Raw genomic sequence first — 25007 nt, 5'->3', positions numbered from 1 at the left:
AGCAAACTAATGGTAACCAATGTTTTAATGCAGTTAAATAGTTGGTCATGTATGTCTTGTCTCATTGAATTAGACTAAGAGAAATGAAGCCACCCTAAACTTTTTCACAAATTTTCTTATATTACATATGCCACTTATCAGGCATGACTACAAGACTGAAAAGGTATTAACCAATGGAGTATAATGTTCGTATCTGAAGAGTCAAGATGGTGAACAATCAAGATGTGTTGAAATATGCAGATATTTTAATAAGCCAGTGTTTAGTAAACATTATTGCTATTCTCCTATTAAATTACTAGTGCTCATGATCAAGTAGATGAAATATTTTATAATAGATTAATTGAATACTCTACTTCTTTCCTGGCTTCTTCAGCAGTTATTGTTATGAAGATAAATTTTGTTGGATACTGTGTTGACTAAATAGAGAAAATTAAATTATGTCTCGAAATATGATTGCTTTCCATTTCTTCAAATTAGTGATATTTTGAATGTTTTGTCAGGTGCAATCTGTATCACTAGTACATAACATTTTTCAAGTGGATATATTGGCCAATACCCATAAAAATGGAAAGACCAACATAAGACTGTCTTCATAATGAACAAAGGACTTCTTGAAGTCAAGGTGATGCTTTTTTTATCTGCAAAATACAGGGTGTTCGGAAAGTCACTGTGAACTTATATATTTATTAACAGACATGCTTCAATATAAAATACAAGAGGTACATATGAATGACAATTATAAACAATGTTGAAAGTGACCCCCATTGGCATCAATACAGGCTTGGATCCTTCTTATTTTGTTTCTAAACACTGCTATCAGTTGCTGGCATGAAATAGACTGAATAAAATATAATTACAAAGTGCACAGTGACTTTCCAAACACCCTGTACATCTATCACCTTCCAAAAATTTATGAATAAGATTTTAACCAAAGTTACATGTTTAAAGGCTAATATTGATGGCATAATGTTTTCATTGGCATTTAAACAACACCTGAAAGTCCAAGAATTGGTTTTCTACAAGTTTCATGCAGCTATACTTACTATAAAAATTTCTTAAGGGAAATTTTACCAATTAGTAGTGTTCTATTTAGGATTTAAACTTACTTCACAGGGAGCAAATCCACAAATTATTACAAAACAAAAACTGTTGAAGACTTCCCAACTTCAAAAGAACCACAAGAAGTTAAACACATTCTTGACTTTATTACTCTGATATAATCAGTTCATTCCACAACTTCTGAGCCTTTACATCAGGTTGAAATGGACTCCCAACCAAGACCTGACATATTTATAAAAATTTGTAATCATCATACCCTCCAGGTTACAGAAAGATTTCCCCATAAATGTTGTTTAAAGATATACTGTCAAGTAGTTTGTAGACAACAAACACAACTTACCTCACATGAATTACCAGTGTAACCTTGAGGACATGAACAAGTCTCAACATACACTGCTTGTGGATTTCCTGTAGCTCCAGGAGATGCTGATCCAAGGACAAGATTCAATAGGCTGATGACATACAACACTTATGTAAACATGTATATAGAAATGTATGACAATGTTATATTTTAACACTATACTTTTCACTCAACATCACATGCACATTAGAGTAAAACACATTTGATGTCACCTTAAAAGTAGTTTTACTATAGATTCATAAACAAGTCATAGAAATTATTTAATTTTTCCCACTAAATTTAGTGGAAACTAAAATTAGTTTCTGACCTTTGAAACTTTTATGGAAAAAAAAACTGAAATACAACTACTGATATCAAAAAATCACTATTACAACTATTATCATCAAAAGTACTAAAGTAGCAAGGCTTGAAAAGAAAGTTTTGCACTTCTACGATAGGATCCGTATCATAAAATGTGGAATATTAGGAAAGTTCAGCTAGTTTCAAGTGTAAGATCTGAACTGGTTAAGGCAAATTAACACTATTTACTTCTGGGCAAAGCACCTTTGTTAACATATTAACAAAATGTGTGATCCTCTATACAGATTTCCATTAAGAAGGATAAGTGTTCAGAATGCCACAGTATGATGAAGTACTCATGGTTCTCCTACTTAATAACAGTGGGCCAATGTAGAACTAAAATACCTCTGTCACTGTTTTACAAGGTTGTAAAAACAGTCATATCAAAACCATTCTGAACCTTATTACCACAGAATATTTATGTGCTAATGCATTAGTTCATTCATTCATTTCCTTCAAGTAGACAACAAATTACTACATATTTTTTGCATACTATGTCTGAGCCTTGTTGCAAAACATCACATTAACTGTATAGCTATTATACAGTCTTTAATTTCTAATACAATTAGAGATAATTAGTACAAAAATAAAGATAACATCACTAAAGAAAACTTTACAAGTGTGGTAATTATTATAATTTTGTTGAGTGATTGCTGACAACTATTTAAGTCCATATCCTAATTTGGGTAAATTGTTTATTAAACAACTGATATTAAATTAATGCAAACAACTTCTAGTTTTATGCAAATAAACTATTCAAAGAAAGTATTAAGACGAAGTTAGGGCATATTTACTTTTAGCACTTGTTGATGATATAACCACAAAAAAAAAGTTAAAAAACATTAAATCAGATATTAAGGCTAACTATAAGAATTAAGAGCAGCAATGTTTGATCCAAATTATAGTTCAAAATGGTTACAAACTTAAAGACAACAGTAATTCTTGTACTTAAACTTATTAGTGAATAAAAGTTATGGAAGTCAAAGATAAATTGTTCTATAAGATCACACCTGTTATGTAATTCTTTTCTAGCTACATGCTTGAGATTAGTTCTTAAAAAAAATTCTATGACTAATTTGTACAATGTAATAAGTTAGCCCAACATGGCTAGGTAGGATAAGTCATTCGACTTTAATCTGAAAGTCGTGGGTTCAAATCCCCATCACACCAAACATGCTCACCCTTTCCGTTGGGGAGACATAACGTGATGGTCAATCCCACTATTCATTGGTAAAAAAGTAGCCCAATAGTTGGCAGTGGGTAGTGATGACTAGCTGCCTTTCCTCTAGTCTTACACTGCTAAATTAGGGATGGCTAGTGCAGACAGACCTTATGTAGCTTTGTGAGATATTCAAAAACAAACAATGTAATACAGTATTTCACATTAAGATAGGCCAGCACTGGAAGGGAGTTTCTGCTCATTTTTCACATTTTTCAAAACATGGTTAGAATTTACACACCTTAAGATTCAGTTCATACTGACTTGATGCAATTTTAAACAAGGTGAAATATTCTAGAATTTATAAAATGTTTCTTTCTTAGATAGCTTTTACTCTTTTATGTTAAGTATTAGAAATTAATGTAAACTCTCAGTATAGTAAGCTCTTAGTCCACACTACTTAATCACCACCACAAACAGAAATAATTCCTTTGGATAAGTTGTTCCAGTATCAACCTAAATGGTCTAATACAGCTCAAAATGGAACTGTTCTAGCATTCAGTGGATTAACAATGCAGTTATAAATTAATCGAAATAATACAATATGGTAAAAGATGATTACTTTGAACTTGCCATAGTTTATGAAGAAAAGGAGCTCACCTCAATGTAATCTCAAAGTTGTATAGAAAATTAACAAAATATTCATTACTCAACTTACTGATGATGAAAACAATAAAAAAATGTCCTAAAAAATGATTAGCAAGACTGACTCTTAAACATGGCAAAACAGCATCAGTAAAACAGTAATCATGAAAAGACACTTTTTGTATTGCAAACATTTCAGATATTAAGTATATAGTTTTGTTACATAATAGTATTAGAACTGATATAATACCTCGATTCTACCAATTCTTCATCATAGCTGGCTCTGATCCAGATAGCCTCTACATTCTGTAAGACCATCATTATGTCCTCCCTTGTAGTGATGTCAGAAATAGGCAGATCCCTACGTGCCTGAGCTTCATTCTTGTACCATGCATCCTAAAAGAATAGTAAAAAACCTGTTAAGAAACAGAATTTAAAAATATCATGTGTAACAAACAAGACCAAGTTTGCTGTCAGAGATACAAGTTATCTCACTAACTCAGTCAATTTGACCAAGTTTGTTGACCTTTTTTCACCCTTTGTTTCCCAATTATAACTTTTATGTATCTTCAGGAAATTTTAGTCTTTCAGTAAACATTGAGTCCTTTGTAGACAAAAAGTTCAGAATTTTTAAGCATTAAAAAATTATCTGTGAATATAGTGAAATTGTTAACTGGTTCAATAAAAAGTGATTTTCATTTTAAGATTGAAAATACTTTCAATCTGAAATTTGTCAAGTTTCATATCCATAACCTCTCAAACACCTTAAATAAATTTCACATTATTTTTTCTATAAAATTATATTTCATCTGTTAGTTTCATTATGCTAAATATACATTCAGTTAATTTGATCAAACTCTTAAAACATCATAAAAATTGAATACAAGTTTTCTCTTTTCTTTCGAAATATGATTACAAATTATAACAAGAAACTAAAACTGTTTATTTAAAATAGATTAAAGATTGTAACAATATACATCTTTTTCTAAATAAATTGTGTTGTTTTATTATTCTATGAGCCAATTCTGACTAATAAGTGTACCCCAGAAGTTGTAAATCACTCAGCAAATATGCATTATACAACTTGATATAAGCACACCTCATAAAAATTACTATTTTTCTTTACTTCACGTAATCAACAAAATAAATTTAGCTTTTACAATTTAATTATTTTTATAGTACCAAATAAAGAATACATATGAAAGACAAGAAATAATACTTGGTATTTTTATACTAATAGTGCTACTATAATACTAAATGTTTTATTTAATTAAATTCTGCACCAAACAATACAGAATAACAACAAATGAAAAGCAAAGAATATCATAACTGTCATACCTTATCTGGCTTTCTAATTATGTGATAAGAGCCATGAAAAATTCAGCTAAGCTCTTCAACATTTTCCATAGGAATAAAATTTTAATGGGAAGTGAAATATACAATTCTGTGTACAAAAAACAATCTAACATTGCAGAGATTCATACCTTAATTTTCTTTTGATTGTAAATAATATATTACTAAAAACCATAAAGAAATATTGGAAAATTCTGAGAAAAGAGAGTGAGACAGGTGGGCTCAGGCAAAATGGATTCTTATTTTTTAGTTTATAGATCCATACACCAATAAATCTGAAGACTATAAAGGTTATGAATTGCCCAAGTAACAGCTTATTATAATGAATGATTACACTGAATTCCATACTTCTTAGAGGAATGGTAAAACTATTGGAGAAAAAGGGATACAAACAGAGCAAATATCACAATTCTCACAGTAGGGCAAGATTAGAGACTTCAAATATTTCCTTATAAAATTAAAAACTTATACAATGTTAAAACTTAATTTATTAATTACACTTTCATACCAATTTTATATGTTTACATTGAACACAAAGCAGTTTAATTAAAATTTGAATGTGATTCTGTACAAAGGTTTTGACATGCACACTAAGGGGTATACCTAGTCAAAAGATCAATGCAGCTAGATGTCTGGAACACTTTTCTTAAAGATTTTAAAAGTAACTTGAATGTGACAATTATTAAAAGCCAAACAAAGCTATTCAGTAGGTGGCAGAACAAAATGTAATAAATAAAGATTTAATAACCATTACTAAGAATAATGTTCAACTTCACATGCGTAATCCAAAGACAGCATGTTCTGTAATTAACTTAACATACACTTTCTTGGACTGCATAAAATAATTGGAAGGAAAGTTTAACCTAGTTTAAATTTATTTTATTAAAGCAAACTGATTAGTTCAAGATCTTTAAGTGTTATACCTGGTAATGATTTTACTCATTAAAGATTTGAATATTCTTTAGAATATTATCAGGCTCTTGGTGTTTTCTGATCTTCATCTCAAAGATGATCTGTTTGTTTCACTTTGGTATCAACATATAGAAATATGTATTGTAAAAATCTTGCTTGTTCTCTAAATTTGTACAAGATTCTGGACAGTAAGACTATAAAGGTTATGAATTGCCCAAGTAACAGCATATTATAATGTATATGGTTTTGTTACATAACAGTATTAGAACTGTTAATGCCCCCACAGCTGAAAGGGCAAGCATATTTGGGTGCAGCAAGGATAAGAACCTGCGACCCTAAGATTATGAGTCGAATGCTCTAATCAGCTGTCCATGCTGGGCCTAAAGTTCTTGTGACTGGCAGTAATTTTGCCAACTGAACTTTCTAGAGCCTCACCCTAAAGTTTATAAATCGTTGCATTTAAAGACAGTTTAAGAATATTGTTTGGTCAATACAGTCAGTACATTCTAAGCGTAAGAAACTAACTCATCAAAAAAATTACAGACAGTTGACCAGGAACATATACAGATAAACATTAAGAATTGTTTAACTTCTGTGAATTAAACTTGGAAGTTAGTATTTCTACGAGGACATTATATATTCTCATTTGTAAAAAACTTGAGTATGCTTCAAGATAGCTAGCCATTAAGAGAACTGTATCTGTATCAACATAAAATTTGCTCTCTATGATTGTTCATAAAAGATTCAGTTCCAGACCAGGTTAAAACCTCAGTATTATTTGCAAGTTTGTAAAACTAGCATATGAACCAGTATTAGTAATCACTATTTGTAATAACCATAATCAGAAATTGTTTTGTTTGTATATTAAAATATATTTGGGTTCAGAAAGAATACTGAGTGCATCAATCTTGTTGGCATGTATCATAAACTTCATAAATATTGACATTGAATTAACTTCTAGCTTTTAATTCTAATTTCTGGTTATTTGAAAGTGTAATACTTAACATATGTGATATAATAAGCTTGTCTGAGGTAAATTTTAATATGTAACACAGTTAGTACACAGCTTTAACTTAATGTTTCTTTCTCATATTTATTAACAGAAACTTATCTTTAGAACACAGCAAACATTAAATATTGAGTATGTACATTTAATTTTCTCTCCTACCCAACATTTCTGTAGAACTACAAATGAAATAAATCTATTATTTTGAACTATTATCTTTGAATACTCTTAAACTAAAATTTCCTAACATGTTATATTTAGCTATATATATACAACCTTAACAAAAAGTAAATTATCAAACTTTTCCATGCACTTACCTCCCTGAAAGTAACTTCTACTTGATTATCTCGTTGTGGTCCATAGGCTTTGCCTAACACATGATAAAGAGTTATGTTATTTCCCTTGAGAATAACATCAGCTAGTCTCGGAGGGCGTGGAACAGGTGGGGTACGATAACGGAAAACATATTTCAGTTGACCATGGTAACTATTTAACTGCATGAAAAACAAAAAATAAAGTATCTTAATAAACAGACAGTTGCATAAAAAAGAAAAACTTAAGATAATTACACACAGCTAGCTACATATAAAAAAACTATAGCAAAACCTTTGAGCACAGTTAGCTACAAAATAGAAAACAATAAAAAATTTTCTATAAAATCAGGTTATAAAAAAACATAACATCTAATTTGGAATATACTAAAACTACTTGAAGTCGAATTTAATTCAGGTGTTAAATATCTGTAGCAGGATTCATTCATAGAAACTATCTACTGTTTAATGGGACAGTTGTATTTATTCTACTTAACAATGCACAACAGCTCTACAACTATTACATGGAGTACATATTTCTGAATAATTACAGTCCAGTTTTGTGACTGGTCAGTAATAGAAAAAAAGAGGAAAGTGAAAGCGGTTTCACCATTTTTAGAGAAATTTGATTGTAACTTTAGTGTGTCTAAACTTCTTTAGTAAATCTTGTCTATTATTTTTGCATATGGATATACCTGCTGATCATGTGTGTTTATTTTTAGTTTGTCCAAGTTCACTTTGATTTAACTAGGTTTATTTTAGTACAGTTTATTTCCTTGTAACACTCAAATTTAACTACCCTGAGATATTTCAATTAGTCAGTATGTTTTCAACTTAATATCTTGTGTCTCTCTCTCATTATCCTACAAACCACTACCTTGTCTCGAAACACACCAAACACGTAAATATACCACTTTTCCAAATATCAGGTAATCTTATACTTGGTTTATATTTTGGAATACCAAAGTATTAGCTAGATATACAGCAGTATACACAATACAGTATCATATTTAAACAATTCACTGGCTTATTTCAACATCCTCATCACAAAGCCAATGAAACAAATTAAGAAAAAGCAAATTATTTGAGTTCAAAAAAACTAAATTAGATTTGCAGAAATCATTAAACAAAGACAGTTGTACATTTTACAAAAATTATTTTATAACAGTTGCCAACAAATGTATTGTCTTCATGGGTAAAACCAATGTTATTCATAAAACAAAATATTCTTCGATTCCTCAATTCTCTAAATAAACAGTTTCACCAATAGTTTCAAAGTGTTAATTATATAATATCTTTTTACCTTAAATTTTGGAAAAACAACTAAGAATGTATAGCATACACAGTAAATGTAAACGAGTTATGCAGTCACTACGTTTCTGAATCTGATACATCTTACTATCTACACATTTCCCTCCTTACTGGGGAGTAAAAGTTTACTTTCTTCCAACCCTATAGAATACGTTGGATAGATTTCAATAATACATGAAAGCAGGTTTATTTTATCAAAAGTTTATATTAAATGTTGTTAATACTTTAACCAAATATGGTTTTGGTGGTTCTAAAAATTCTGTACAATATCATTTACCGAACTATGTTTCACGGAACACTGGTGTTTGGTTCAAGATTAATAGGTTATTCATGTAAAAAATTATGATTTGAAATTTTAATAAAATATTTAACACTTTTTGTACAATAACTTATGAAATATTTTCCTACATATTATAATTACATAATGATATTGCATTAGACAAGAATTATAGAAGATGCCATTTATTCTATATAATATCTTAGGGGAGAAGTTTGTACCTACAATATATCATAAGAATAAACATGTAAAAATTCATTGATGTGTAATTTGATTAAATAAATAAATTAATGAATAATATACAAATCTAGTATCAAATAGGTATTTGGGGGTGCTGCAAAATATGGGTGTAGAGAGCAATGTGCATGCAACATACCCTTTCTGCTGATATTTCAAGTGTCTAGTGTATACTCAAGTCCTCAGTTGAAACAAGTTTTTATTCATACTTTTGTGAGATAAATCCAATAATTATAGATAGCCCATGGATATGTAGCTGAAAAACAGAAACTTTGAAAAGAAAAGTCTTTCACACTCCAAAAGAAATTGAAATAAATGATCAACATCCTCAGTCTTATTGCTGAAAACTCTGTTACTAGCAATAAGCTGTTTAAGGTGAAAGAAAATCCAGAGACAAGTAATAAAAGACCAAAAGAAAAGTATGTCATTTGGCTTTGTGTGTGTTGGAAATAAAGATGGTACTGATGTGTAGTGCATGGTGTGCAACAAAATACTAAATCAAACAATTTGTTGGTTCCTGTTCTTGGAAACAAACCATGATGAATATAAAGACATACAAAATTTTTCAAGAAGTGTAACAATTGAAAATTGCAATCTTCCTCTGTTTAAAGTTTCTAAACAGGCAATGAAAATGCAACTGAGGCATCTCACAGGATAAGTTATCTTATAGAGCTTGTTGGAGAAGAGCAAATTATTGGAGAGGTATTTATTAAGCCTTATGCAAAAAGTATAATGTGCATGTTGAATGAGTAGTTTAGTAAGAAAAGTGATGTACAGTTGTGAAACAATACTGTTTCATGATGTGTTTGTGATCTTGACAATGACCTAGAATATGAGTTTATTGGCTGAAAATTTGTGATGAGTATTCATTACAGCTAGATGAGTCCACTGATGTTTCATGGTTCCCTGTGCTATTGATATTTGTCCACTACAAGTTTAATAATGCTATTGAAGAGGATCTGCTCTTATGCAAATCTCTGGAAAGCAACATAACTGGTGAAAAAACATTTAATTGCATTAACGATTGTAAGCAAAAACATGAAATTGTTTGGAAAAAATGTATTGATGTATGTACTGATTGTACCTGCATGATGGTTGGAAAGATGATAAGAGTTGTATCATGAACATTAAATGTCATACCACAATGCACAAGCAGTCGTGTTCTCCATTGGCAAGCACTTGAGGGAAAAAAAATACCCACATATCTAAATATTGTACCACATAAAGCAGTTAAGATGATCAATTTTGTTAAATCTTGTTCACTTAAAATGAGGTTAAAATTCTATGCAAGAAAATAGGTAATCAAAACAAATTGCTTTTATATACAGAAGTTAAATGGCTATCAAGAAGTAAAGTACTCTTAAGGCCTTTTAAGCTTCTCAAGTAACTACCAGAATTCTTCAAATCCAATAATTAAGGATGGAAATTTAATGACAATGTGACAAGTAACTTGTGACTGATGAGATTAGTATATCTTGCAGATATATTCTTTAAATTAAATGAAGTTATTCTATTATCGCAAGGAAAGAATGTTACAATTTTTACTACAACAGGAAACATTTTGACATTAAAAAGGAAATTGAAATTCTAGACATATTCTGTAGAAGAAAATATCTTTGAATGTTTTTCTACTTTTTATGAATTTCTGACAGAAATAAAGTCCAAGACGAAGTTAGCAGTGCTGGTCTGCAACACTTGCATGACTTTCACTCTTGCTTTATTGGAATATTTTCCCCATGAGTACTAATGATAATGCCCAAGTTAAAAATTCATTTGTAGTTATAGCTAAGCCAGTCAGTTTTGTAGAGCAAGATTATGAAAACATTACTGACTTGGTTTCTGATTCTTAACTAACACAGAAGATCAAGGAACATCCATTAAATACTTTTTGGAGTAGCCTAATAAGAGATCACCCAAGTATAACTACATATATATTGTTTTGGTACTTGCACTTAACCTTACAATGAAGCAAATCAGTTTAAGCTCGCGATCACGTAAGTCTGTTACAACAGTGCACTAGTATAATAATCAAATCTTAAAACTGTTAATTATAATCTCGTATCAGAGATTAAATGCAAGTTACATTTCAGAAATATTAACCAATTTCTTGCTGTTAAAAATAAAAAGATAGGTACATTGACACTAAAAATAAAACTTAAAGGTTAGGGTATACTTTTTAAAATTAATTGTGTTATTATTATATAGTGATGATACAGTGGGTCATTTAGAACATACACAAATCTAAGATAACCTCTAACTTTTTCAAAATGTACATCAAGTTATTCATCCATGATGAACAGTATCTTTCAGTTGTCTTAGTGTTAACACTAAGTATTGGAGTATTGTGATCTAGTCTTTAAAATTTAATTCATTTGACTTAATTACAAAATAAAGCATCTTTTTACCTGATTTCTTAGAAACTCTTGTGGTAAACTCCAGTAATGATAAATATCAACTGAAGCTCCTTGCCTTATGTTCTGCCCAATTCTAAACTCTCTGTTAGCCGAGTTGTATTGAATGGCACCTGCATCAGGTTGAGAGAGGTGACTGACATCTCTATAGCTACCATCAGGTTCTTTTTTCAGAGCCACCACATTCACTTCTCTTTGCAGTGGTACCTAAGAAAAAACACAACGTTTCTTGAAATGTCAGAACCAAATATTTAATGTACCTTGACTTGTTGAAACAATTATAATAAAATACAATATGTGAAGAATACTTCTTCCTCAAAATGTTCATTTACATAAGAATAAAGTTATCAGAATTAAGGTGAACCTTACCTCAGTTGTACGAAGATTGCTGCTGTAACAGGTGTCTGAAACTCCAAAACAGAAACACTGCAAGCAGTCAGATGGTTTTTGTGCATCATCATTAAACTTTGGAGGGGTGCAAATGTCATGTTGTGCTATACACATCAAGTAAACACAGTATAAGAATGTGTGATTTATTATAACTCAACTTATTTTTATAAAGACATAACTATTAGGCCTATTATGCTTTTTAATACTACATTATTTATTCAGTTCCTTATGATTTTTGCTATAAGAAATTGCTCATATAAATTATGTTCAACCAATACTGTGTTGTGTTCCAGTTGGGCTGATGAGGCCTGTAATGAGTAAAATGTACTGTCAGCAACAGATATAGCAGACAGCATGGTTGAAATACTATTATATGTTATTAGTCTCCCTGAAACTTAAATATTTTTAATAACTATGTTGAATTCCATATCATTAGATTATATACTACATCTAATTAATTTTATGATACATTCAAACAATTGTAATTTAGGTAAACATTTGAATCTACTTTAAGTAAAGGAGACATGAAATATGAAACTGTATGAATGAGAGGATTTTTAAAATGGCTGTAATGGTTCAAGGAGTATTAAGCCAATTAGGCTTGACAGAGCCCACTTTTTTTTTCATTTCAGTAACAGAAAATAGCAAAACATGTAATGTAACTTCAATTTCACATCCTGTTAATTTCTATATCAAACTTAACTGTAAACAATAAACTGTGTGTGTGTGTGTGTGTGTGTGTGTGTGTGTGTGTGTGTGTGTGTACACATGCATAAATAATGACAAATTGATGTAAGTATGATTACAAAACAAAAATACTTTAAAAATAACCTACATTTAACAACCAGAATGCTATCAGGAACAGCAAGAACATTTCCTTTGCTGTTAATGGCTTCACAACTCCAGGCACCTTGGTCACTCTTCTGTACATTTTTTATTGTTAGAATTCCATGTCCATTCTCACTACTGGCTGTTACTCTTGGAGGTGGAGGAATGTGACCCCAGTTAAGTCGCCAATTTATCAAGGGTGTAGGTGTGCCAATAGCTGTACAAGTAATTGTTACAGTGTCTCCTTCTGCTACATTAACAGACTCTGATGGTGGTTGGGTAATTGTTGGAGTGGCTAAAAAGATTATTTAAAATCCCTGAAAGTCATAGTTAATACATCATAAAATAAAATATGTTATGGCAAAAAAGTAGCTGACACATTTTCATTGAAGATAAAGTACACGAAAATACTTAAGTATACTGATTCCATATCAGTATCTATAATTTAAAATTATACCATATAACATAACGTATAAATTCACTAATTTCTTGCACCACAGCACATTGAAAGTCCACTACTAATAAACTCTGGCCTATCAATTTATAAAAGAATTTAATAATTGGACAAAGAATAACAACTCTCATTGGAATACTTCATCAGCTTCCTAGTATATGAAACTCGCACATAAATGATAGAATCTTTTAATGTAATACATTGTATGACTAAAGACTGTGGATTGAAAGTACAAAACAAAAGTAATGGACATCAGCACATACATTACCCTATACTGAGATATGATTAAGAGTAATAGTTAAGTTTTCTAATCATGATATTTTATCAGGTAATCAGTATTAATTTCAACTTCTTTTTAATACATTTTTAAATAGCAAATAAACAGTGTTCAGCTCAAATGTATGTGTGTCAAAATAAAGTAAGTACTGCTGTAGTATTAACTCATTAGAAATGTATTCATCTTCAGATATTCTACTGGAATGAAACTAGCAGTGTGGACATGCACTTAACAAAAACAGCAGTGAAAGTAACAGTTAGTGTAATTATACACAACCAGCAAATGAAGTTCATATTGAGTATCAAGAAGTATACAGAAATTTAGATAGAAGATACCTATGGAAAGATGTTTTTTTTTCCTTAATATTTCCCATATAAGAAGTTTTTTTCACATTAACAGCAATTTCTTTACAGCAACAAAAATGTTTTTTTTACATATGATAAATCACCCACCTTATTGCTCTACTAATAAAGTACAGGGTAAATAACACATCACACTCCATTGATGTCTTTATAACTACAAACCTACTAATCTACACCATCAGTTAATTTTAATTTATTGACTTGTAACCTACTACATCCAATCTCATCTGATTTATCCTGGCAGTCAAATTCTCCATCACACTGGAAACTTTTAGGGATGCACTGATCACCAGATAAGCATTGGTATTCATCATAATGACAAGGAGATCCAGGTGGGTTTGGAACTAAAATATTGATAAATAAAACAGCAAAATTTTACTTAAAACCTATAAAGCTTACAAAGAAAAGAATATTAGTCTTGTTGGAGTAGCAAATGTTTTAAAAAAAAATCATAATTTCCATGTACTTTAGTATATTACGACATAGAAGTGATTGTTGATATAAATGACAATAAGATTATTACATTTATAATCCAACCATTACTAATTAATAGTAACTAATAAAGTTTGTTTGTTTGTTTTTGAATTTAACACAAAGCTACTAGAGAGCTATCTGTGCAAGCCATCCCTAATTTAGCAGTGTAAGACTAGAGGGAAGGCAGCTAGACATCACCACCCATTGCCAACTCTTGGGTTACTCTTTTACCAATGAATAGTTGGATTGACCATCACATTATAAAACCCCCACGGCTGAAAGGGCGAGCATGTTTGGCGCAACGGGGTGGATGCAAATCCACGACCCTAAAATTACGAGTCGCATGCCTTAACACACTTGGCCATGCCGAGCCAACTAATAGAGAAGAATAACATTTTTATCAATTAATGTAGTGTTAATCACTATAACTTTACTACTCTATAACAAACAATTCAACTAAAGCATCCCAAATAAAAATGTGAACACATCTTACCACAATTCTTCTCATCACTGTTATCTCCACAGTCATCTTCACCATCACATCGCCACACTTTAAGAACGCACCGTTCATTCTGACACTGAAACTGGTTAGGATCACACTGCGATTCATACCCTGGTGTTATAATTACATTGATATAAGTTACATGCACTTCTTTGTAAGGTAATGAGAAAAACTAAGATATGTAACTTGTGATTTGTGTATGTGTGTGTCTATATGATACACATTCATTTGTAGCAATGTAAAATAATTACAGAAAAACAAATTTTATAAAAATTTTTATGACTATACCAAGTCTAAACATAAATTCAATTATAAGTTTCTCACAAAAGGGTAGTTCATTAATTAATGACGTTTGTCTAACACATTTGAAAATATTATAAACTTATGAAATGAGTTAATGTGTATAAAAAATTATTTCAATCTCCCAAAAAATTTGTTTTCCTTAATTGATTTGTTTTTACAAATATTTTGTAATTACATCTGAACTTCCCACATGCATCATCTATCAAAAAATTGCATATGCTTTTCATCTAACATTTCCTGATGTACACACTTAAAATAAAAAGGTGCTTAGAGCACAAAATGCAAGTTTTAAAAACCATCTTTAAAACATTGTTAAAATTAACTTACCACATCTGACTTCATCAGAACGATCTGTGCAATCATAATCTCCATCACATACAAAATCACGAGGGATGCACTGACCATTCTGACAAGTAGCTTGGTCACGTTTACAGAAACCAGGTGGTCGTTCAGTAGAAGTTGGAGAGTCTTCAAAATTAAATCTCTTAGTTAGTGTCAAAATTGATAAAGACCTAAACATTATAACAATATAATAAATTTCTTCACTAAGCCTACAGCATGTGAAATATTGAAACTGGGATTCTCTAAATTTTGATTTTAGTTAAATGTTTGTAAAAATATGGTCTTTCTCATTTATATCAACTCAATATAATTATACTTCATTAACCATAAAAATACAATAAAAAATTAAAATAACATTAAATAACAATATTTTTATACAAACTATTATTGCCAGTCAAGTATTCATAAATAATGAGTATCTAAACATTCTAATTTGACATTAATAACAGACATCTTATTATAAGAATTACTTTATTTGTTTAGAATGATAAACAAGATCTTTATTGATATTGTAACTTTAAATTAATTGAAAACTGATTAAGAACTACACCACAACTATGTCACAGTAAAATTGAGATTAGTCCTAGTACATAGAAAGAACAAAATGCACTACCAATTGTGAGATAAGTTACAATTTCCATGCATTAGAGTAAAGAAAACAAGCTCACCAACTGTAAGTCATGGTTAGCCCAGTGCAGCAGGAAAAGAAAAATATAGTTAATAAGTTTTGAAAAGTTATCCTATAAAATGAAAGTGCATAACAAAGAAAAACAAATAATGTTATTAAAAAATATCTCAATTTTGCAGAGTGCATATTCATGTTATCAGTTCCTATTAATTATGCACTCAACAACTGGTAAACTTATTTTAACTGAATTAATTACTACCTTACAAAGAAACTGTTTAACAAATATACGACAATATATTATGAAGCAGTTTGATCTATGTTTCTGAATTAATACAATTTTGTATGCCCAAAGTATTTAAAATATACAAGTTGTACATAAAAATAAATTAAAAGTATAATTAATTGATGTACATTTAAATAAATATTTCAACAGATTAAACTTTCTAAGAAACTTTTCTTACAACTTTACCACGTGCATTAGTTTTAATATTTAAACTAGAACCGAGATGTTCCATACTCAAATACTTGGAGGGTTTCAGTGATGTTTGTTTAACAAAGCACTCTAAATAAAAAATAAAACATAAGAATTAAGTGAATTAACAATGAATAATGTAATTCAACTTTAGCAACAAACGTGGTAAACTTACTTTGATATTTCAGTGACTGACCATGCATCTTGAAGCCATTTTGAGTTCAAAACACAGGAAGTATCATGCCTTTATCTTGATTGCATTTGTTAATTAATTTAAAAAAACAAAAACTATGACCTTTGTGTGATCTTCAGGCAGTCTTGATTTCTAGTTGAGATTTTTGGCTCAATTATTTAAATTAAGTAATCTTCACTTTATATTTAGGTTTAATGTTCGTCATATCACAGACTACATAAAAATAAGATGCAGAAATAGTGTAAATGTACGGTCAATGATTTCTTTTACTTTTCTTGTAAATAAACTAAAGAAGTCACTGTTGGGGTATAATGTGTTGCCTTACACTAAACTTTCTTTGATTACAAACTAACAGTAAAACAACAAATAATCCATTACTTTCAAAGGTCATAAAAGTATTTTTGTTTATAATAAATTTGGAATCATAATGACTACTGTTATGAGAGAAATACTACAATAGAAAAATTAAAACAAAATTCATTATCTTGCTCAACTCAGAAAATGACAATATTGTAATCCAAAGTTAACAAATGTGCACAACTAAACCTAGGCCATTTCAGTGACTTCATTCCAGTGAACCCAGTTGTGCTAAATATATATATTCTAAGAAGATGGTATCAGAACTTAAGAGTTGTAAATAGATAGACGCTACAAGTTGGGATTGGTTGTGATAACACATGTAAACTAATTCATACTGATGAGAAACCCATTTGAAGTAAAAATTATTCTAAGTAAGATAAAAACATTGTTCTGTACCTTATTTTAATTAAAGTGTTAATAAATATGCCAGCTGTCTGTAAATTACAGCCCTCCAATATTGTTACCTACATATATTCATAAAATATGGAAAACACAATTGTCACTGTTGCTTAACAATTAACATCAAAGAGACATAGATCTGTAGAACTCAACGTTTCTGCTATGTAAACTATGTCTTTATGTTATATTTCTTTTGATTTGTAGCTTTACTCTTAATGGTATATTAAATGTTCAATCTTAGCTAATCTTGATTTTCTATATTATTATGTATTACCTTGGGTGGAACTTACGTGAGCTTCCTCTTTTACATATATGCCTGTTTTCAAAAACAGATTATTTCTAATTTGTAATAATTGTTGTTGTTGTTTTGAATTAAGCACAAAGCTACACAATGGGCTGTCTGTGCTCTGCCCACCACGGGTATCGAAACCCAGTTTTTAGTGTTGTAAGTCTGCAGACGTACTGCTGAGGCATTGGGGGGAATTGTAATAATGAATTATTAAATCAGAGTACAACTTTCCAATGAAAACTGCATTTAAAATGCAGTTCAAAATAGCACACCTTTCTGAAATGTACCTTGGTATTTAAATTATTATAATTTACCATCTATACTTCATATTGATGGCATTTTGGGAAGTCCCTCCCCCCAACAAAAATATCCTGGCAACACCACTGATGGGAAACTCTGCAAAATTTTACTAGATTAGATAATAAACCAGATAATTTAGCATAAACTTATACATTGTACTGTTTATCTAAAAACAGTTTAATTGAAATTACACAAATTTTCTGAAAAAACCTTAATAATAAAAAAAAAGAAAAACTTGTGATGACAAAAGTGTGAATCATTTGAAACTTCCTTAATTTTGCCTACTAAAGCTTTATGTAATTTTCATGTTCATAATTTACTCATTCATCACTTGGATTAAATATTTCCAAAATTTATATCAAATGTATAGCTCTTAAAGTATTTTTAGTTGTTTTGTTTTAAAGATAATCTAAACCAGCACATGGAAAGTCCTTGATTACAAATATATTAATTACTAGAACTAATGCCTAAGTTTAGTCAAAATCAGTTTCCCAATAACTTGTTAATCAGAGAGTATGATGAAAATGTTTTACTGAACTTGTAAACCTCTCCTTGATCATTCAGTAAGGATTTAACCATATTATTTGACAGATGATTTAGAAACATTATTTTTATACCGAGTACGCAAGTTTATGAGAAGTTCTTTGATGATGCATTACAATTACTGTATGGGCTCCTACTTGTCCAAGACTTTTCTGTTTAATAAGAATTTTCATACAAGACTTTGACAGTAATACTCTTGGTAAGTATTGCAAACACTCTGCTACTGACTAAAAGGTAAAGCATATAAGAATATTTTACAAGCTAAACAAGTCAAAATTTTAATACCATTATATCCATGCGACTGTTTTTACAAAGTTTTACACTAACCAGTCTTTGTAAAACAGCTGTTCTTTTAAAAAACAGGTTCTAGAGTAATAGTTTCTACCCACAACTTTATTTAAGGAAATTAACTGAATTTAAGTATATGTTGTGTAAAATAAATTATGATGTACTGAAAAAAAATCCATCTGAATATTGAGTACTGAAACTGTTGTTCATCAAACAATAAACCTTTAAGCACTACAGTAGCTATTTATGTGAAGTACAAAATGGACATGCTTAATTTATAATGAACATCCAAATCTTAAAAGATGTGAATGTTCTAGACAAGGGTTATGAGGGTGTAAATACCTTCTTATGTTTATCAATGTTTTCTTTAAATATTAAAAGTTAATGAAGTTAGCTTGAAAGAAAAAGGCAAATGAAAGACTTGATCATGCATCATGCAAAAGTCTCTTTAATTCTATTTCATAGTACAACCATAAAAAGGATGTCAAGAAGAGGTTAGTACCTTGATAAGTACTCGGATCAATCTGAGGAAGATTCCCTCCATAAAAAGGTACAGCTATGTATATATAGAGATTAAGAAGTTTAAGAAGAGAGCATGATTAGTAATATCTGTCATACAGAAGAATAACATGGAAGTAATGTCTAAGTACATCATTCACATCAACAGTAACAAAACATTTTATGATAAAAAGACTTATAGTTCAAGTCAACTGTCTTCCAACAAAAAAATATATTTATTCACTTATTAGAAACATAACTTACTTGAAAGAAACTGAAGGTCGATTAATTTAAACCAACATAAAACAAAATCTTATTACTGAAGCTGTAAATGTTTGTTTAGAAATGCAAATACAAACATTAATTGATTATGATGAATGAATAATAATTCTTTATTACATACATGTTTTTTTACTGGTAGAGATATATGATATCACAAAAGGGGCTTATGCATATCTAACATGAAACTAAAATGTGAAAATTACATTACAATCATGCAATATTCCATACAACTACATTACCTTATCTCTCACTGAAATTAAAAATGAAAAAGATTGATTACCAAACTGTCTACAACAGGAAAGTAAAAAATCATAAAAAAATTATCACCTAAGTGTACTGCAAAAAATTTGTTCTGGAGCACAAAAATAATTGAAAGGAACATCATTGTACATAAAATTAATCAAAATGTTAAAATAATTTTTACACTTATTAAACAACAACAAAAACAAATTCAAGTTTTAATGAGCATGCTAAAATAATTTGTTTGGAATGAAACAATTTCCTACTGAACGACATATGCGATATTTACGTGGTTGCACAGAAAGAAAAACAGCTCTTTGGGCTCCAGGTGTTCCTGATGAAACACCAACAGCTGAACAAATGTATGAACCACTATGTTCTGGATGGATATTTGGCATTGTCAAACGGCCTCTTTTGTCAGTACTTCCTGGTGGGAGTCGTTTCTGTTCAGCACGTGTCCACTCCACTGGACCACGACGAGATCCCTCATCTCGACACCTAAATACCACCTCTCGACCTAATAATATAAATTATTTTTACAGATTAAACTTTTTCTCAACAGATAATTAATCTGAAATGGTTCATAGCCGAATTCAATTCCAAACTTTATCATTAGAAAAGAATGAGCAGGATTTATGTTTTATTGACTTTCCCAGCCTCTAATTCTGAGAAGAAAAGTATCAATATTTGCCCATTACTTTTTCATTCTATATAATCAAAATATTTGCTGCCTTAACAACTGGTTTGTATATTTCCCATTTCTACACATTGTGTTACATAGTATACTGTCATAAAGAGGAACTCCTAACAATCATTTCAGTATCAAATGCATAACTCTAAGTGCTAACATGTGGAAAAATATATTTGATTTATCAAAAATAGAGGGAAACTTAAATTCTCCTCAATATTTTGAGATATTATCAGAAAGCTTACAGAACCTTTTTTTTTTCTTGAGAGCTCAACTTACAGTTGAGAAAAACAGAAATGAAGCTATTTTCCAGTAAATGATAAAATCATGTTTTTTTTCTTTATATAAAAGCTCAAGATAAACTGAATAGTAAGACATTTTTGTAAATATGTTAAGAATAATTAGTTAGTATAGAGCAGATAAAAATTATTCTATTAAAAGTTACATCGTTTATAGTAAGGAAGAATAATTTTAAAACAGGTACACTATATCACTTACTGGTGTCATCATTTTGAAGTACACAGTGATATCAAAATGATCACAACACTGATTGATACATCGTACTGACTAACATTTTCTTCCTTACTATAAAAATATGTTACTTGCAATAAAATATTTTATATATAAAGTCATTTAATAAAGTGTAGAATTCCACTGTATAGTCAACATAATCTTACTAAACAAAAATTGCCTCAAAAATCTTTTAACATTCTTTAAAAAAAGTTACTGTTTATGTAGATGAGGTTAAAGGCATAGATTTGGTGTACCTGGATATAGAGAAATAATTCGACTGTTTTAAGTCCCATAAAAGGCTTATAAAAAAAATTATCTAAAGGTGTGGGGGATAAGTTAGCAAATTGGATAGAAAAGTGAATGAATAAACAAAAGCAAACAGTTCAGTCAAAATGGATTAATGTTCCAAGTGAGATACCTTAGCGCTCAGGCTTGGGACTTTTGCTCTTTGATTTACATAATTGACACAAATGAAGAAATAGTCAATGAATAACTTAAATCTGATTGTGATAAAGGTCTTGGATGTTGCTAACTGTGACAAGGATGTTATATTACAAATGGTTTTAGATTAAGTGAGTTTGGCAAATGGGTTTTAACTAGAATAAAAAAAAATACATAGGAGTTATCATAATTTGAATTATGAGTATAATATGGAAGGGAATAAATTCAATGGTGTCATGAAAGAAAAGGGATCTTGGTGTTATAGTTGGCCAATCTCTAAAGCCTTCTAAGCAGTGTGCTGTTGCTATGGTAGAGCAAATAGGATTTTAGATTGTATCAACAGAAATACTGAACAAGTCTACAGAGCTTACAATTTCAGTGTACAAGTCACAGGTTATGCCACATTTGGAATACTGTCTTCAGTCTTAGACTCTGTACCATAGAAAAGACGTTGAATTTTTGGAAAAGGTTTTAGAGGAGGGCTACAAGAATATAAACTTGGACAGAGAATCTCAGAGAGGTTATAATCTTTGAAATTGTTTTTCTTTAAACAAAAAGGGTTGGGGAAATCTTAAGAAAGATTGATAACTATGAATGATAAGGGCTGGTTCTGATGTTTTTTTAACATTTTATTTAGGAGCCTTAGATTAATTTTGAGAATGACACAGCATAGGCAGACCAAAGAGCCCCTTGTCATCCCTAAACATTATGTTTTTATGATAAACTCAAAATGTTTAAAACTATTAACAAAATCAGTGTTGATCTGCTTACCATAAATTATTGCAGTTTAATCTGAAAATAAGCTTAAACTTCACTCTCTTCACAATTTTGTAAAATAGCTTTGCATGGAGTGATCAGAAACTATTTCCTCAACCATGGAATTGAATAGATTTTTGGCAAAGTTCCCAAAACTGAGGATAATCTCTTGATCATTTGTTTTAAGTGACATGAACAAGTATTGCTCTGAAAATTTTGCAAAAAGTGAATCTTACATCCAATATAATATTTAATTTTATAAACCAAAAGTCCATTTTTCATCATCAGAAAATGAATTGACCAATGCAAAAGTTATTCATACTGTTTCACTTAGATGTGCTGATGTACTTATTACTTATTTTGAAAAATAATGCACTAAAAGTTTTATAAAATGTGAATTCTATATAAACAGTACAATGTTAATTTATATAGGTATTATGCTGGCACTCATGTTTTGAGACACAATGAAGAAAAACGTAATAGAATAAATAATTATGTGTTTTAAACCAAGATTATTCTGCATGTGTAACACAACATAATGAACTAAAAAAACCTTTTGTGATATATGCATCACTTACAAATATAACCCACAGATAACTGTTAATAAATCAAGTCTTTGGTTAACTTTTATTTGAATTATACTAAAATAGATAATTCATAATTAACAAACACAAAACCAAAATACATTACCTTGATGGAAATGTATTTAAATTTTAAAATAAAGATTCATTAATTAAAATTCCACAGAAAGCTCAAATTTCTTATGTCTTTTGTTCTACCCCTTAGATCTTCAAGTAAAAAAACTTGCTTGAATATTAATGATACTGTCACCAAATTATTTTAAAACTGAAATAAGATGGATGTAAAAATAGCATCTCAAACTTAATTCAGTACTTCTAAAACAGATTACAAAATGCATTACTGCCATAGCTTGAATTTTATCTAACTTAAGGAGAAAAGAAACTTAACTGTGGCTGAAAAAAATTGAGGAAAATTGACACTGCTAGAAGTGCAAGAAATTGTTTTTTTAACATATAAGTGTGTTAGTTATTGCTGTCATAAAATAAAAAAATGACTATTTTTCGATCAACTCTAATAGGCTAACAATACAAAATGAAAATTCAATGTAACAGTAAGAAGTTTTTCAAAACTTGGCTACCTCAAATCTACAAAATAAAATAACCCAAAATGTTCAGATTTTGAGTTTGACAAAATTTAACATTTGTTTTGGAAAAAATTATGAAAATACACAAACTGTTAACCATACCAAAACAAAAAGAAAAAAGTTGTGTGCATTCTTTGATTTTGTTATTTTTACCACAATGCAATAAGAAAAAAAAGAAAAGAAGTTGTAACTGACAATTTGTCAGAAATATTGTTTGAAAGCTGTAAAATACTTGGATTTAATTATCATTTGATATTTTTGAAGAGAACTGTAAAGAAATAAGAGCATGAAAAATCTCACCCTGACGAATGGTCTGTCTCTCAGGGTAAACACGGATGTTGACGTCACCCACAGGTTCTATTAAAAAAGTATAAACGCTAGGTTTATACATTTTGGAAACATAATAAAAGAAAAATAAATGAATGTAACTCAAGATTAGTTATTGTAAAATTTATTAAATCATTTATAAATACACCAACTAAAACTGTTGCATTGTAATGCTTTACAGTTTCTCAAAAGTTCTAATTTGTGAATCTCAATGTTTAATCTAGTAAATATGCTAATGATTTTAACAAAAATTCACATACCACATCCAGACTCATCTGAATAATCTGAGCAGTCAAATTTACCATCACAGCGTTTACTTCTGTCAATACATTGACCACTGGCACAAGTATACTGATCAACTAAGCATGTATCTGTGAAAATATATATTAAATTATAATGTAACAAACTATATTTTAGTGAACTATGTAGCATACAAGTTGATTCAAAGATAAGATAAAAAGAAATTAAATTTATATTTATTTTGTGTGTATTTGTGTGTGTTTAGATATGTTAATCAAACATTGAGATCACATAAAAAGTACAAATTGTGGTATTAAGGGTTATAAACTTTAGAATTATCAGTAAATAAAATACAAAATAAATAATTATACCTCAATGAGAATAATAACATATATCAATGTATAATATATACTCTTCAAAAAAAGAAATCCAAAAGGCAAAATTTGAGACAAATTGTTAACAAGTTTATTCTGGGTAGTTTTGTATGACATGTGTGAAACTCTGCACATTCACTGCTGAACATCCAAAGTCTGCAAAGGCAAAGTTCACGCTCACTAGTTGAAGTTTAACGTCACTCAACGTCAATAACGAGTATCTCTCCTGTGAGCATCAAAAACTGCTTGGTATCTCCTGCCCATGGAAGCGATGAGATGACGAATCACATCCTGTGGAATGGCTGTCCACTCAGCCTGCAAAGCTGCTGCAAGCTGAGGTAGAGTCGGCGGTTGAGATTGTCGCTGTCGCAGACGTTGGTCCAACTCGTCCCAAAGATGTTCGATGGGATTTAAATCTGGTGATCTGGAGGGCCAGGGAAGAACGTTGATGTTGTGGTGTCTCAAGAAGACAGTGGTGAGTCTAGCTGTGTGAGGACGGGCATTGTCATGTTGAGAAACATCGTTGACGTTCACCATGATAGGTTGCACATGGGGCCTAAGAATCTCGTCGACGGTTGCGTACGGTCTGATCGAAAATCCTATGCAGCCCTGGTATGGTTGAAGCAGTAGACGTCGCAGTGGTGGTCCTATCCCGAAGGTGATGTAACCGGATGTAGCGATCTTGTGCGAGCGTGGTC

The 25007-nt window shown here is 30.2% G+C and overlaps 1 protein-coding gene across 50 annotated transcripts in view; it reads right to left on the bottom strand.

Annotated features, from left to right (window-relative positions):
* trol (terribly reduced optic lobes) overlaps positions 1-25007 on the bottom strand; it is a 324267-nt gene that overhangs the window by 139955 nt on the left and 159305 nt on the right. For all 50 annotated transcript variants that reach the window (XM_076469289.1, XM_076469303.1, XM_076469310.1 and 47 more), the window contains 12 exons: positions 23956-24066; positions 23669-23725; positions 20095-20322; positions 15299-15439; positions 14660-14779; positions 13905-14036; positions 12607-12894; positions 11751-11875; positions 11376-11588; positions 7152-7328; positions 3814-3959; positions 1400-1511 (listed from right to left, as the gene is read on the bottom strand). In XM_076469289.1, the coding sequence (XP_076325404.1) occupies positions 1400-1511; positions 3814-3959; positions 7152-7328; positions 11376-11588; positions 11751-11875; positions 12607-12894; positions 13905-14036; positions 14660-14779; positions 15299-15439; positions 20095-20322; positions 23669-23725; positions 23956-24066 (1850 nt within the window). The remainder of the gene's footprint in view (positions 1-1399; positions 1512-3813; positions 3960-7151; positions 7329-11375; positions 11589-11750; positions 11876-12606; positions 12895-13904; positions 14037-14659; positions 14780-15298; positions 15440-20094; positions 20323-23668; positions 23726-23955; positions 24067-25007) is intronic.

This window comes from Tachypleus tridentatus, chromosome 12 (assembly GCF_004210375.1).
Source record: "Tachypleus tridentatus isolate NWPU-2018 chromosome 12, ASM421037v1, whole genome shotgun sequence".
Classification (NCBI taxonomy): domain Eukaryota; kingdom Metazoa; phylum Arthropoda; class Merostomata; order Xiphosura; family Limulidae; genus Tachypleus; species Tachypleus tridentatus.
Note: the sequence above shows the minus strand (reverse complement) of the source record. Positions and strands in the feature narration are given on the sequence as shown.